Below are 17432 nucleotides of genomic sequence, written 5' to 3' on the forward strand. Positions count from 1 at the left end.
CAGAGAGCAGCATTGCTTTACGCCCCCCCCCCATTTCCCATGAATTGCCTATCCTCTACAGCTGTTTGTCAGTCAATTCAATTCAGTTTCTCATCTGAATTCCTAAAATTTCAGCCTTTGTAAACTCATACCAGACAATTGAGGCTAACAGATATGATCCCCTCCTCCTCCTCCAATTTTCGAAGTATTATCTATGCAGATAGTTCTTTCAATGTCAGTCGTAACTAGTGACTTTTTCTCAACATTCCCCGACTGCTCTGAACTTGTTAAGTAAATCCTCAAATCTCCTCTTCCTAAAATCATGAAAAGATGAACAAACGTCTTGATCCTCTTTGCCCACTGTATTTCCAATTATACACCAATATATTTTAAACACACACAGACAAAGTAAATTCTCTTTTCTCTGGTCAGTTGGCAGTTTGGTAAATAAAAAAGCCCAAGTTTATGGAAATAAAAATGAAAATAAATAAATAAATAAAATAAAACGACAACGCACATTTTGCTCTTGACCAAAACCGACTGACATTGAAACTGTGTGATAAAAGCCCATTAACGTACCTTCTTGCATCTTTGATGGGATTCAAACTTGGTCCTTTACATGAGGCATGGGAGGATTCTGATTATAACTCTGTACTGTCTGTGAGGTACACTAAAAATATCTAATTATCTATAACAGAATAAAGAACAGAGAACACCATGTAAACTACACCATGCAGCAAAAGACTGGTTAGCCAAACCATTGATTGTTATTATCATCGTGGATTTACTAGGATCAATGGGGCAGTTGTACCAGTGCCACCATAGTCAAGAGGGAGCCACACAAACATACTGTAAGAAGTTAATTTCTTGTTACGCTTGTAACTTCATTTTATTTACTTTAATTATTGCTCATTTTAAGATTATTACTACACTGAGTGGACAGAAATCATGGGATACCTACCTAATAACAGGTAGGCCCACCTTTCACCTGGATCAGGACAGTCACATAGCGAGGCATTGAGTCCAGTAGTTCGTGAAAGCATTCCACAGATATTTCCATAGTTCCATTGCATTTCTAGGTGGAGGATCCAAAGCTCGAATGGACCTTTCCACAGCATCCCAAAGACGCTCCAACAGGTTCATGCCCAGTGAATGGGAAGGCCATTTCATGGTGGTAAAGTCTGTGGAATGCTCTTCAAACTATGATCTAGTCACCACAGCTCTGAGGAAGCGCATTGTCCTGTTGGAAGAGTCCATTGCCCTGTGGGTACACGGTGACCATGAAGGGATGCATATGGTCTGCAAGGATGGACACATAACCTGGACCATTCAGAGATGCATCTAAATGTACCAGAGGTCCCAATGTATGCCAGTTGAACACACCCCAGACCATTACTGACTCCACCTGCCTGAACAATTCTTTGTTGACATGACGGGTGTATAGCTTCATGTGGTTTCCACCAGATATGCACATTCCCATCCACTCGAAATAACCGGGAAGGGGACTCATTAGACCAGGAGACCCGTTTCCAATCATTCAAGGTCCAGTGCCGATTTATTTCAACCAGTTGAGGCATAGAGTACTGTGTCATACTGCTAGCAATGGGACTCTGATGGGTCAGCAGCTCCTATAACCTATTGCAGCTAATGATCACATGACGGTCTTGGTGGAGACATTTCTGGCACCTGCCACGTTGAAGTTGGCGGTGATTTGTGCCACTGTAGGTCTCCAGTTGGCTGAAACAATGCGAGACAGATCTCAACAGCCACGTTCATCCACCACCTTTCTCCGCCCACAGAGGTTCGAGCCCGTCACCACCAAATATGGAGGATGCGGAAAGGTCAGGGAATGACCACCGCATATCCCGGAGCAATATGGCCTTAGTTGCTAATGCTCCTAAAAAAAACCAAATTACAACAAATTACCGCCCACAGAGCTATCCACGATGAAAAGTTATTCCGAAAATGCCGTATTTCCGATGACACTTTTGATAATGGCGCCTCCATAGCCAGGTGGGAAGGAGCAGCAGTGTGTAACACACACTTCTTGATTAGACCAGGGTTCGATCCCGTCACCACCAAATATGGAGGATGCGGAAAGGTCAGGGAATGACCACCACATATTCCCGGAACAATATGGCCTTAGTTGCTAATGCTCCTAAAAACCAAATAACAAACAAACTTTTGATAATTTCGAATGGGGAATAGTGCAATTTCTGTACCACCTCCACGATAGTGACCCATGCATCGGGCACCCACTATTATCCCTCTTTCAAAGTTGGTTAACTCACAACGTTTATCCACACTGACTTTGAATTACCGTCTATGTCAGTGCTTCTCAAACATTTTTGGATCACCCCCCCCCCTTAAAAAAAAAAGCCCTCGCCAGGGCTTTTTTTTAGCCCACCAGTATAAAGTGAAGCTAAATAACTTAAATGAATATTTGTCTGTTTGCCTCCAAAAATGTAAATGCAGCCCTGCATGTATGTGTGTGAATTATAAAGAAAACTATTTACTGCACTTTATTCCTTCTTCGTAAAAAATTAAAACTACATGAATAAAGTCAGTTATAGTCGCTTAAATTAAGTCATAAAAATTAAAGTTACTTACATAAATAAGTCATGATATTAATGGAAATAGTTAATTATATTTTAATATTTAATGTGATGGATGAGCTTGGTGGAGATTTGTTAGCTTATCAATATTAAGTTTAATGTCTGTAAGTAGAAATCGTAAATCACCACGTTTAACAACATCCAGACAATTTCTTTGTTTTGTCAACAATTGAGATACAGCACTGAAACCGGTTTTGACTAGATATGATGTTGGAAAAGAAATAAGTAATTTTTTTTTTACAATTCCCCACAATGCAGGATAATGGTCAGTGATTTTCTTTTGTAACCAAAATTCCTGATATGAATTTTGAAATTTTGGCTTCAGTTCAACTTCATTTTGTAACTCAATCAATTCTTCTTCTACGAAACGCACCATCGTCATTATTTAAAAAAGAATTTTCAAATTAAGGAGATCTTCGAACCTTTCCTGAATATCTCTGTGCAACATTTCTAGATGATTACAAAAAGTTAGTTTCATCAGCTATTTTTTCTTTTTTTCTCTATTTCCAACAGATTTGGAAATTGATACAATTCACGTCGTCCTACGTTGCCCATAAAAAGCTTTAATTTCGAAATAAATGCTGAAATTTGAGTTTTCACCTTAATAAGAGTTACATCTTGTCCGTGTAAATGTAAGTTCATTGAGTTGAATCTAGTAAATAAATCTGCACAATAAACGATATCAGTTTTAATTTTCTTGAGGTCATTACTAAGGTCGTTGTTCCTATCTTCAAAAAACTCGACAACAGTATCAAAGAGTTCATCAAATCTGTTGAGACAGTTGCTTTTTGACAGCCATCGAACCTCGGAATGAAGTAGCAATCATTCAAAATCTTCACTGTTTTGATCACAAAGCTTTCAAAATATACGATCATTCAAAGAATGTGCTTTAATTTTGTTTATAGCAGTAATAACAGTTTGTAGAGAATTGTGCAGTTGATCACCAAGTTTTTTCACAACTAAATGCTGACTGTGAATGACACAATGAACAGTAATAATATTTGGCACGGCATTTTTTAAATAAGCCACAAAACCCTTGTAACGGCCAATCATTGATGGTGCTCCATCCATTGCACAAGCAAGTACATTTGTAAGTGGAATTTCCCTGTCTTTAAAAAACTTTTCAGTAACCTGAAATATAGACTCGCCTTTGGTATACATTTCTAGACATCTTGAAAATAATAATTCTTCGTTCAACTTTTCATCTTTTATGAAACGTACGTATGGCAGTAGTAAAGATTTGTTACCTGGCAGAGTTGATGACCTATCGCCCCCTTTCATGCCTAACACCCCATGGATAATTCAAATGCCCCCCAGGGGGCGATATTGCCCATTTTGAGAAGCACTGGTCTATGTGAATGCAGTGATGCAGTGTACCTATATACCTGTCAAGCGGTGGGTTCATCCACTAGCGAGAGGAGTGACAGCGCCAGGTATCCCATGAATTCTGTCTTTTCAGTGTACCACTCATATACCATGTGAAATTAATAATATAGTTTATTAAGCAATCACCTAAATCATTATACATTAAGGTGATGTTTCAGGCATCTTGCTGATACCCATCATCAGATCATGCTGTTGGGAGACAGAAAATAGTCAGAAATTTGATTATATTACAATATTACAAAAACAGTTACAATTATTACAATGGTAAGTAATTAATTAATTAATAACTTTGTAATTGTAATAATTGTAATTGTTTTTGATTATATTGTTTGATTATTGGCATTAGCATTAGTTGAGGAATATGATGTAAGAAAGCAAGCTTGTACAGCATCAGCCAAAAAAAACCACCTTCCTATTTTGCCCATCCATTCCCTCCAAAAGTTTGTCCAGTTCTTTCCTGAATTTATTTAAGGTATCAACTTCCATAAGGACAGATGGAAGTTTGTTCCCGCAATCAACCACCCACTTGCTAAAGGTAATTTCTGCACATCTATTCTACAACTGTCTTTCCTCAATTTGAATCTATGCCCTCTCGGTTTCGTAATCTGCACAAGCAGAAGTGTCCCTTTAGCATTAAGCCTGCCTGCTCAAACCACTCAAGGCCTTATACATGTGTAAATGTATCCCCAATTCACAAAGGAGAATCTAAGGGTATTTACATCTTACAATCTAAGGGTACAAGTAATTACAGACCAGTTAGTTTAGCTTCTCTTCTGGGAAAAATAATGGAGACACTGGTTAAAGATGCATTGCAGGATCATCTAGACAAGACTGCAGTAATAATTCAGACACAGCATGGGTTTGTTAAGGGAAAGTCTTGTCTGACAAATTTGTTTGGATACTATGATGTGGTTACAAAGGAACTGGATGCAAAAAATAATTTTGATATCATATACTTGGATTTCAGTAAAGCTTTTGACACTGTTACACATGGAAAACTACTGTACAGATTGAAGCAGTATGGTATTAAAGGTAAGTTGCAACAATGGATAAAAGAGTGGTTGAGTGGGAGAAGGCAGAGATTGGTAATCAATGGACGCTGCTCTTCGTGGACTAATGTTATCAGTGGAGTCCCTCAGGTTTGGTGTTGGGCCCACTGTTGTTTTGTATATTTATCAATGATATGGATGAAGGTATATACCAGGCTTCATGTCAAAGTTTGCAGATGATACAAAGGTTGGCAGGGTTGTTAATGGCAGTGTGCTACTGCAACACGATCTAGAAGATTTGGGTAGATGGGCTGAGATATGGCAACTGAAATTTAATGTTGACAAATGCAAAGTACTGCATATGGGTAGCAGTAACCCAAGCGAAACATACCAACTGTGTGGTACTACACTCAGGAGGTCGAGAATGAAACACTTGTGCAGTTGGATATGAAGTGAGCAGTGCAAATGGACTGCCAGAGCAGGTCATGAAGTTTTGTCAATCATATATAGAAATTTTGCTAGTAGAGAGAAGGTGGTGATTATTCCTTTACAGAAGACAGTGGTCAGGCCACACCTTGAGTACTGCGTACAGGTCTGGAGGCCTCATTTTAGGAAGGATGTAGAGTTGTTTGAGTGTGTAACAAAGAAGGGCAGAAAGTTTGATGAGGGAAACGAAAGGATGCTCTTACCAAGAAAGAAAAGCTTAAATTCTTCAAATTGCATCATTGGAGCTAGGCACGTGCGGGGTGATCTGATTGAGGTGTATAAGAACTTGAATGGGTTGAGCAGGCTCAATGCTGATGGAATTCTTCCTCTTGCTCAGATTACGAACCTGAGGGAGCATAAATTCGAATTGAGGAAGGGCAGTTGTAGAATAGATGTTTCAAACGCTTTCCTCAATAAATAAGTGCTTGAAAAGTATTTTTGAAAAGGTCTTCTTTTACACCTTTGATTTTTAATTATTTTAATATTATAATTATAATAAATAATCATTATACTCATAGCTGATACTCTGGTTTTTACTGGCATATGATTTTGTCTCATTGTATCAGATAATGTTTTTTATTTCTTGAGAAACAGTGTGAATTATCAAGATGGTAACTCAGCAACTGTTCACTAGTAAAAAGGGTTGGTTTCCTAGTTGTAATGCAGTTATTAATTTTGATAAAATTAGTACAATGGCATCCTGAGTTTGAAATATGTAAAACCTCAAAATATATGTGACATCTCACAGATAAATTCATTATAATTAATGGGGGAATGGATATGAAGTCAAGGAAGAGGTTACCTAAATGTTTTGTATTGGAGGGGGACTCATGCTTTATAGGGATGAGGCATGGGCACTGGAAAGGGGGGGATGGTATTACAGCAATTAAAGCTTTTGAGATATGGTGTGGAGGAGCGTGAAAGAGTGAATTGAACAGATATGATTAGAAATTAGTATATGTAGAAAGGATTGGGTAAAGGCTTCAAAGAAAAGAAATTTTGGAGGGAGACTCATGCTTTATAGGGATGAGGCATGGGCACTGAAAAGGGGGGAGGAAATGATATTACAGCAATTAAAGCTTTTGAGATATGGTGTGGAGGAGCTTGAAAGAGTGAATTGAAGAGATATGATTAGAAATTAGTATATGTAGAAAGGATTGGGTAAAGGCTTCAAAGAAAAGGAATAAAAATTAAATTGGACATGCTTATACTATTTCAACAGCCTGCCTCTGATAAAGTTTTTTCACTGTATGCTTCTGCAATCATTTCTACAGTTTCTGAGGCAGATTTCTTCAACAAAAAGCAAAATTTTATAAATCCTTGTTATTTGAAAAATGCAACAATACAAAATTGCATATCATTGAGAACAGATAAAAACATGTTCAGCCAAAATGGGATTTACTGCAACACTGTTAAAAAAATCCTAGACGTTCTAAGTTAAAAAGAAAATAAAAAACTTTTTTCTTATTTGATGTTCATTTATTTTTTAAAAATATTTATTAAAAATATCTGAATTTCACTTTTTATAAAATGGACACAGTTGAATGAGTATGCATGTATGTGGGAAAACTGAAACAGAAAAGCTTTCCTTCTTGGGAGATAAGTAACAAACCTGTGCACTTATAGAACTTACAGGTATATATAAATATAGAATTTTCTGTACATATACAGGGTGATTCAAAAATAACCACCTTTCAGCTGTTTGTGAAACACTAACCATGCATATGACGGTAAATTCTCAAATACCAAACAATAGATAAACTCTGATTTTGTTTTCTTTTATTTTTTAAATCACTGCCAGAAATGTAATTTCTATAAAACTAGACAGAAATTACATTTCTGTCTAGTTTTATAGAAAGAACTTGTTACATTTCTGTCTAGTTTTATAGAAAGAACTTGTTAAAGTTATTAAAGCTTCACTACGAGAAAAGGATTTTGTGTTATTCAGCTGAATTACAAAAAAAGACAAATTCATTGGTTAATGTGCAATATGAATTTCATACATTACAAAATGACCCACTACACATAAGTCAGTTTACACTTGGTGTAAGCACAGTCTACTATTTGCAAGTGAAAGATATGGGCTACCCCCAGATAAGAGAAATCTTTCAGCAGTGCCCACAAAGACCCACTCACAGAAGCAGCTGTGAGATAAATATGTTGCAGTTACTGCAGGTGTTAAACAGAACGAGAAGTGCAAACAATATGAGTTTTGTTGCAGCTTTCAACAAAAAAAGTAAAAGAGAATGGTATGGCAGCATAACTTGTTTTCAGTGATAAAAACACTTTTTACTTGAGCTGGAAAGTCGTAGAACATAATAGGACTGCTCAAAAATATGTTTTTTGCATCGTTTCACATCAAAAAATTTATGGTCCTTTTCTTTTTTTTCTTTTTTTTTTTTTTTCTTTTTTTTTTTGACATTAGTGGAACATTTTCTTGGACAAGTTGAGTAAAATGAAGATTCCACTGATTTCATTTTCCAGCAAGACAGCATGCCTCCTTACTTTTGTGTTCACTGTAGCAGAATATCTTGGTATTACATCACCACAGGAATGAATGGGATGAATTTCCAAAGAGGATAACACGTAGGTCCACAGATCTCCAGACCTAATACCATTTTTATGATGTTACCTAAAGAATGCTATGTCAACATTGCTACCAAATGTTCCTGAACTGAAACATGAGATCACTGCAGAAGTAGCATCCCTCTGACCTTTGTTGTACAAGAGTAGATATATTTGGGATGTGCTGCCTATGTAAAATTTCTTCATAGCAATTAACTGTTATCAGCTAACACAGACTTCCTGGTTAGAAATGAACTATTGAATTGACATCAATAGTCTGATTCAAAAAACTTTGTGTGAGTTTCTCATATCATTGGCTTGTAGATTCCTAAGAAAACTTTCAAAGATTCTGTTTTGTTTTCCCATTGTCAGTTTTCATTTCTGGGAAATATTAAAACTGTACTTTTTTTTCTGAATCACCTGTATATTACAATTTTGCCATCCCAGCATGAAGCTTTCTTTAACTCTGTGCCTAAACAAAAGTTTCTTTGATATTATTTCTATTTCAGGCTGAGCTCCAGCTTGAAAAGAAAAAAAGAGAACGACCTCCCCCACCAGTCTCACCAGAATCAATCCCACAGCCACTGCCACCACCACCACCACCACCTCAGATTACAACGCAAGTTCAGAAACCTTTGAAACCCCCTAAGTCTCCTAAAACTGTCAAAGTTACTAAATCTCCTAAACCTCTTAAAGTACCACCAAAGCCAGAAAAGGAAAAGTATCTTAAGCCTCCCAAGAAAAGAAAATCCCATTCCAGTGAAAGTGATACAGGCGGAAGTGGAGAACCTTTTGCTTCTGGGAATATCAAAGTGAAAAAACAGAAAACATCTCCTGTTAATAAATTTCCAGATAAGAAAATCAGTGAACGAAAGCTTTACTGTGTATGTAGAAAACCATATGACAGCACCAGGTAAGAAATTCAGATTTTTAATTGTTATAAGATTTTTCATCTGTCTGCTTACTGTTTTTTGTTGTTGAGTTTTAGTAACATCATCAACTTAGACCATATTGCATCATTGTGTAATTCTGTACAAGAAAGTGTGTGTGTTCACAGGCTGATTTGCATATTGTGTGGGCTGAAATAAATTTTTGTGGGCTGAAGAAATTCCTTCATGCCATGATGAGCCTTGATTCAGACCTCTCCTTGGCACACAATAGCCTTAGATGCTGATGCACCATAAAACTCACAATAACCAATCAAACCCCAGGGGCTCATATCTGGTGAGTATGGGCTTGGCACACCCAGGGTCCTGAGCTGGATATCATCATTCTTCTTTTTCTTGGTGATTCCTTTCTACTTCTCTCTCTCTCTCTCGGGGTACTCGGGAATTTTTTTTTTTTTTTTTTTGTCTGGTGCAGCATAAGTCTCAGGCTTCCTTGCAGCATATGGCTAATAATAATAATAATAATAATAATAACTTCTCCAAACAAGTGACAAGTGGTGAAACCACTATACTGTCAGGGAGAATTTCTGTTTCTCTCACATAATGTGTGTGTGTGTAAGAGAGAAACAGAAAATCCCCAATGTTATTAGTATCATCTATAAATCAGCACTTTCAATAATAATACTTGGTATTTATTAATTTTTAGTTCACAAGCATTGGTATATCAGTTTCAGCAGCAGCTTCAAAAGGGGGATAAAAGGGGGATAAAATTAAAATGCCAAAGTGATAATTTACAAGGTTTGATTGAAACGTGTGGTGGATGTTGCAAAAAATAAATTGTATTCAGTGGTGAATAAATGTTTGCATCATTAATATTCTTCAATGTAATCTCCTTAGTGCAACCACACACACACACACACACTTGTTCCAATGTCAGAAGTCTACTTTGGGAATGATTTTTGGCCGTCCACCATGTTTTATTGATTTCTTGAATTGACTCCGATTATTTTCTTTTTATGTCCTTGTTTTAGGTTTGGGAATAGCCAGAAGTCACATGGTGCCAAATCAGTCAAATACTGCATAAGGGGAATGGTTTTGTTAGTCAAAATTGACAAAATTGCATAATATAAAGCAAACATGGCTATCACTCACCACTTGCCACAACCCCTTGATGTGGGCACCTACACGGTGAGGGGACCTCCCAGTGATGCTGCTGGTCTTCCAGATTAGCATCACTGGGATCTAACGCCCATACCATGGTTCCAGGGTTACATGATTGGAATCCGACGGGTGGTCCTGGACCGGCCCGACTGGGATCAATCGGCAGGTGGTTCTTACTGATTGGGTCAACTGCATTCCAATAAGTCTCCCTCTCTTTGGTCCTGAGACAGGATCAAGGCTTATTGGAAACGTGGGTATGGTGCTCCTAAGCGAACTTGGCGTCCCATTCGTGTATGCAGTACCTGCTGGTTCACGATTGGGCGTCCCCTCGTAGGGCTCAGTGGTGGGTGAGGTACTTAGAGCATCAGAAATTTTTATCTTACTCCTATGAGTAATTTAAATTCTATTTCTTCTGGGTCCCCCAGCAAGGGCCCCCTACCTAACTGAATGGACAATACTGATAACTGCAACCCAGAAAGGCCCAGAACTGAGGATAGACCACCATCTGTGACACCACTTTTCCTCATTCTCCATTCCACCGGAGAGCAGGTACTCAGGAAAATGTCACCCTTCTTCATTCAGAAAGGATTAGAAGGGTTGACAGGATCTCCAAAATCTGTCAAAAGGCTACGTTCTGGAGACATTTTAGTTGAGGCTGCAAGCCAGCAACTACTGAAAGCCACATCATTAGGGGGATTAACCATCATCGTTACCCCCATAAAACCTTGAATTTCTCATGTGGTGTCATATCAGAGTGGGACCTTCTTCATGTTTCTGAAGAAGAAATCTGCTCTGAACTTAAAGACCAAGGAGTGATGGCTGTCAAAAGAATATTGACGCGGAAGGATGAGAATCTCATCCCTACCCGAGTTCTCATCCTAACATTCAACACCTAAAGGGCTCCAAGTTCCATAAAAGCAGGCTGTTTAAACTGAGGTGTTTTAAATGCCAAAAGTATGGCCACTCTCGAACAGCTTGTCGTGGCACCCCTGCCTGTGCAGGCGCTTCCGTAGCCAGGTGGGAAGGAGCAGCAGTGCACAGCACACGCTCCTTGATTAGACCGGGGTTCGAGCCCGTCACCACCAAATACGGAGGATGCGGAAAGGTCAGGAAATGACCACCTCATATCCCGGGCAATATGGCCTTAGTTGCTAATGCTCCTAAAAACCAAACAACAACAACAACCTGCCTGTGCTCTCCGTGGTGCTAAAGACCACGAGAACAAGGAATATTAGGCTTCTAAGCCTAGTTGTACTAACTGCCAAGGAGAACACCCCACATGCTCTTGAGCATGCCACCGGTGGAAAGATGAAAAGGAAATTCAAAAATTAAAAACAGAGCTAAACATCTCATATCAGGAGGCCAGAAAATGCATCCAACCAATAAATAGCGTCAAGCTCTCATACGCCCAGAAATCTTCTGAGAAAAGTACCATTGGTACTCAGACTGATATGAGTATCCCACCAAGGGAGTCACCCCCATCGCGTGCTATTTATTAAGTTTCCAAAAGTCCACGCAAAAATCACAGTCAGCTGCCACTCCTATATCCGTACCTCCTAGTGCTCCACCGCTTCCAAAACACAGTGCTAAAGAAACTCCAAAGAAAGGGGAACAGGCATCTACAATCCAAGAGACAATGGATGTCGAAGATAAGGAGGTACAGGATAAGTTTGTCCTGGAACTCTTAGCAAAAGAAGAAGAAATGGATACAGGCCAATGTCCAGTCTTTCCAAAGAGAGATAAACCCAGGACTGAGAAAATGAAGCCCTCAGCCCTTTGGAAGCCACCAGACGGACCCAATAAATCTAAATAATGGGTACATTTAAATTTCTGCAATGGAATTGCCGTGGATTCCGTAGATATAGAGATGACATCAAGGCTCTCCTGAGTAAGCAGGAACCGACTTTCTTTTGCTTACAGAGATGTATTTAAAGGCAAATGAGGACCCTTACTTATGTAACTGCTCAGTTATTCGCAGAGACAGAGCTGGGGATGGACCTGCCCACAGAGGAGTCTCTATCCTTGTGGGTAACTACACCCCTTTCAAGCTATGCTTCTCACCACTAATCTAGAGGCTGTAGCAATTCGTCTTACAGTAGAGTTCCTTTTAACTGTTTGCTCCATTTATTTGCCACCTGGGAATGCCACCGCTCAGGCAGACCTTGATGATCTCATTAAGCAATTGCCACCCCCTTTTCTATTATTAGAGGATTTCAAGGAACATAATACTCTGTGAGGTAGTTCTAACATCAATAGAAGAGGTCGGATTATCAAGCGATTGATTGAAAACAATGATCTGGCCCTTCTAAATTTACTGCCAATGATCTTTCCATCTGCTCCACTTCCCTCCTGCCTCTGAGTACATGGGAGGTTGAAGAAAACCTTTATTGGTAGTGATCACTTTCCCGTGTTATCCACCATTTCTAAGCGCCTCCATAGCCAGGTGGGCAGGAGCAGCAGTGTGTAGCACACACTTCTTGGTTAGACCGCGGTTCCATGACCACTGCATATCTCCGGAGCAATATGGCCTTAGTTGCTAATGCTCCTAAAAACCAAACAACAGATAAAAATAAGGAAGTCCACCATTTCTAATGAGAGACAATGTCACCAGTCGAGGATACCACGTTGGAAGATTGATCACACCGACTGGAATGCCTTTCGTCATTTGGCAACGTTTAATACCACTATAGTCAGCCAGGAGCCAATTAATGAGTCAGTAAAGCACATCACAGAAAGTATGGTCCAGGCAGTTGCATTTCCAAGGACATTGTCCTGCTTTCCACGTTTTCCAAAACCATGGTGGAATAGAGAATGCACAGCAGCTAGGAAGGCTCAAAACAAAGCATGGGGAATATTTCGTCGTTACCCCACCACAGATAATTTAATAGCCTTCAAACGTGCACGTGCCAAAGCACGGTACATCAGACGTCAGAGCCAAAAGGAATCTTGGATCAGATTTTCATCTGATCCAAGGTTCCTTTTGGCTTACACAGGCTGCCAATCCCAAAGCCATCTGGGACAAAGTTCGGAAAATGAAGGGCAAATACACCTCACACCCATCATCGATCCTGGAACATAATGGATGTACAATTGCAGATCTAACTGCAATTGCAAATACTCTTGGGGAGACATTTGCTAAAGTGTCTTCAGAAACATCTTACCCTCCCCAGAGTTCCTCGTGCTCAAACAAAGGTCAGAAAAACGTCACCTGAAGCTGCCCTCTAACAATTGCGAGGAATACAATCAGCCCTTTACACAGTGGGAGCTGAAAGCAGCACTCTCACTATCCAAGGCGATGCTGTTGGGCCAGACAACATCCATTATGAGATGATTAAACACCTTTCGTCCGAATCCATGGATCGTTTGCTCTGTCTCTATAATAGAATCTATATTGAAGAGACATTTCCAGACTCAGGACATATGGCAACCGTCCTTCTCTTTCCGAAACCAGGAAAGGATCCAAAAATACCAAAAAATTATCATCCTATTGCTCTGGACGAGCTGCTTGTGCAAGATCCTGGAAAGAATGGTCAATGATCGTCTTTTGTGAAGCTAATGAAGAAGCATTTAGAAGCTAATGACCTCCTTTCCAGGATACAATGTGGCTTCCGAAGGAACAGGTCAAGACTTGACAATTTAATCCACTTGGAAACACCTATATGTGATGCTTTCCTGAAATGTGAGCACCAGGTGCTCACATTTCAGGAAAGAGATCTTTCTGGCATTCCACTTCCGAGCGGGTAGTGGGCATATTTGATATGGAAAAGTTCCAAGTGCATATTTGATATGGAAAAAGCGTACGACCCGGCTTGGAGATATGGAAATTTAAAAGACATATATAACTTTGGTCTTAGGGGACACATTGCCCTCCTTATTAAAAACTTCCTTGCAGACCGGTCTTTCCAAGTTCGTGTAGGATCCACCCTCTTCCAGCCATTCTGCCAAGAAGAGGGAGTTCCACAAGGATGTTTTAAGCGTTACGCCTTTTACTATCAAAGTTAACTGTATAACTGAACAACTTCCTCCAACCATAAACAGTGCCCTCTTTGTAGATGACTTTAGCATCTTTTTGCGGTATGAGGGTTATTGAAAGACAATTGCAGCATGCCATTGACCACATCAACTCTTGGGCAATGACTAATGGTTTTGGGTTCTCGCCACAGAAGACTGTCTGCGTGCACTTTTGTCGCAAACGGAACCTTCACCGTGAACCAGAACTTAAACTTGAACAAGACATCATTCCAGTAGCACCCGAGACAAAATTCTTGGGGCTCATTTTCGACAAGAAGTTGACATTTTTACCGTATATCTGTCAACCGTGGACAAAGTGCACAAGAGGGTTGAACCTCCTACGTGCTATCTCCTCCAATAAATGGGGAGCAGACAGCTCCACTTCATTCAACCTCTATTGTGCGCTTGTCCGATCTAAACTAGACTATGGGTCCCAAGTATATGCATCGGCTAGAAACAGCGTACTTAGGTGGCTGGACCCAGTTCACCACCAAGCCATCCATATTGCTACTGGAGCATTTAGAACATCCCCTGTCCAGAGTTTATATGTTGAAGCAACTGGACCACCACTGTCATTCTGACGAAAGCAGTTGTCTTTAAAATATACCTTTAAATTAAAATCCCTGCCAGACAACCTTACATGGACATCCGTTTTCAAGCCATGATGGGAAAACCTATATAACATTTGTCAGACTGCCAACCGGCCTTTTGGTATCCGTGTCCAAGAGTTGCTCAGAGAGCTCGACCTCATGGTATACAATGTTGCCCGGTCACCAAGGCAACCACTTCCACCGTGGCATGCTCGTTTACCATCATGCAACTTCTCTATTAAAACCCCTCGACGTGGGCACCTGTACGTGGTGAGGGGACCTCCCAGTGATGCTGCTGGGCTTCGAGATTAGCATCACTGGGATCCAATGCCCACAGCCTAGGTTCCAGGCTAACATCAATGGAATCCGGCGTGTTTGCCATGCACTGCGACCCATGGAAATTCAGAAAGGGGGATCCTGGTGGTTGAGGAGCCCAGCGTCAATACACCACTTTGGCCCCTGCTTCGACAAGGCAGCCGAGCCATCCAGGTGCTCCTGGATGGCACAGCCAAGATCAATCGGCTAGTAGGTTCACCTGCAAGGGTCTACCGTGTCAGTGCCATGCCCCTTCTCTCAAGGTCCGAGAGACAGGACTCCAGCTGGCAGAGGTGCGGGTATAGTGTCTGGGTAGCCCTGGCGTTCCACTTCCGAGTGGGTAGTGGGTATCCCATTTGGGCTCCGTGGTGGGTGGGGAGCCCGGCCACTGAGCCATTCCAAAACACTTATGAACCCTGAAACTCTAAACCTTTCTCCTGGGATCTCAACACGGTCCCTACCAGATCAAAATACAGATGAAGAGAATATGACTAATGCAGCCAAACAGCCAAGAAAGGAAGAAAAATCAGTACCAATCCCACACTCTTTGGTTATCCATTCAACATCTGAAAGATCCATTGGAAAGATGTCGCCCTTCTTTATTCAGAAATCACCCCTCATAAGACATTAAATTCTTCTTGTGGTGTGATCTCGGACTGGGATCTTATGGAAGTGTCGGAGGAAGAAATCTGCTCTGAACTTAAGCCACAAGGAGTGACAGCTGCCATGAGAATATTCATACGTAGGGATTGGAATTTAGTACCTACTAGAAACCTGATCCTTACATTAATATGGCAATATTACCTAATGAGATTAAAGCTGGGTACCTGAATTGTAAAGTAAGGCCATATGTACCAAACCCTTTAAGATTCTTCAAATGTCAAAAATACGGACACTTGCAAATGGCCTGCCATGGTTCCCTTGCATGCACTCGATGTGGTGCAAAGGACCACGAAATAACTGGATGTTCAGCCACGAAAGCTGCATGTATTAACCGCAATGGAGAACGCCCTGCATATTCAAGGGCTTGCCAGCAGTGGAAGGAAGAAAAGGAAATACGACTAAAGGTAGAACTTAACATCTCATACCATGAGGCCAGGAAAGCAGTTAAACTAGTAAGTAGCGGTAAAACAACATACACCGAAAAGGTATCCAATAAATGCTCGATTGGCAACCAAACGGATATGACTGTACCACCGAAAGAGTCATTCACGCCCATCGCCCGCTATCTATTAAGTTCAGAAAAACCAGCAGAGAAATCTCAGTCAGCTGCCACTCCAATATCGGTACCTTCCCAGTGCTCCAGCTCTATCAAAAGCGAGCACTAAAGTAACATTACAAAAAAATCAACAGCCCATGTCAGGACAAGAAAAAATGTATGTCGAAACCAAGGAGGTACATGACGATTCAGCCTTGGAACTCTTTACAGAGGAAGAAATGGATACAGGACAGCGCCCATTCCCCAAAAAAGAAAAATCCCAGACTTATAAAAGTAAGCCCTCAGTACCTCGGAAGCCGCCTGATGGACCCACCAAGCCAAAATAATGGCTAAAATCCTATGGAACTGTTGTGGATTCCGGTGAGATATTAATGACATCAAGGCACTTTTGCAAAAGTACAAGCCAGCGTGCTTTTGTGTACAGGAAACCTGTTTAAAAGCAAATGATGACCCCCACCATGCGTAACATTACGATCATTTGTAAGGACAGAATTGGGGATGGTCCTGCTCATGGAGGAGTTGCACTCCTCATGAGCAACCAGATTCCCTTTCAGCCTTTGCAACTTACAACCAACGTAGAGGCTGTAGCAATTTGCCTTAAAGTGGGATTTTTATTAACCGTTTGCTCTCTTTATTTACCACCTGATATTGACATCCGCCAGAAAGACCTTGATGATCTCATCATGTAATTGCCTCCCCCTTTATTACTTCTTGGGGATTTTAACGGCCATAACACTCTGTGGGGTAGTGCTAACGTCAATGGAAGGGGTCGAGTCATAGAGCATATGCTCACTGACAATGACTTCTCCCTCCTAAATGTGGGAACAAACACCTTCTTCCACATGCCTACCCGTACATTCTCTGCCCTTAATCTTTCTTCCTTCTTAATCCCCTTAATCTTTCTTAATCTTTCCTTCACTTATTTGGGAGGTGGAAGAAAACCCATATGGAAGCGATCACTTCCCCGTGATAACTACCCTAACTAGTGGTAGACCATGTCAGGCTGACTGGAATGCCTTTCAACATCTGGCAAATCTTGACATCGCTACAGTCATATCAATGGGGAACATATCAATGATGCAGTTGTGTACGTCACAGAAAGTATTGTCCAAGCAGCTGCAATTGCAATCCCAAAAACGTCCAGCCAGTTTCCACTATTTCCTAAACCTTGGTGGAATTCAGCATGCACAACAGCAAAAAAGGCATAAAACAAAGCCTGGGGGATATTC

General features: G+C 40.5%; 1 protein-coding gene across 1 annotated transcript in view; it reads left to right on the plus strand.

Annotated features, from left to right (window-relative positions):
* The window catches only part of E(bx) (nucleosome-remodeling factor subunit NURF301 E(bx)), a 693176-nt gene that overhangs the window by 550065 nt on the left and 125679 nt on the right, over positions 1 to 17432 (plus strand). Inside the window, exon 22 of the mRNA XM_090382976.1 lies at positions 8530 to 8933. Coding sequence (XP_090239102.1) covers positions 8530 to 8933 — 404 coding nt within the window. The remainder of the gene's footprint in view (positions 1 to 8529; positions 8934 to 17432) is intronic.

Source organism: Mastigoproctus giganteus, chromosome 10, assembly GCF_048544385.1.
Source record: "Mastigoproctus giganteus isolate SK-2022 chromosome 10, ASM4854438v1, whole genome shotgun sequence".
Lineage (NCBI taxonomy): Eukaryota > Metazoa > Arthropoda > Arachnida > Uropygi > Thelyphonidae > Mastigoproctus > Mastigoproctus giganteus.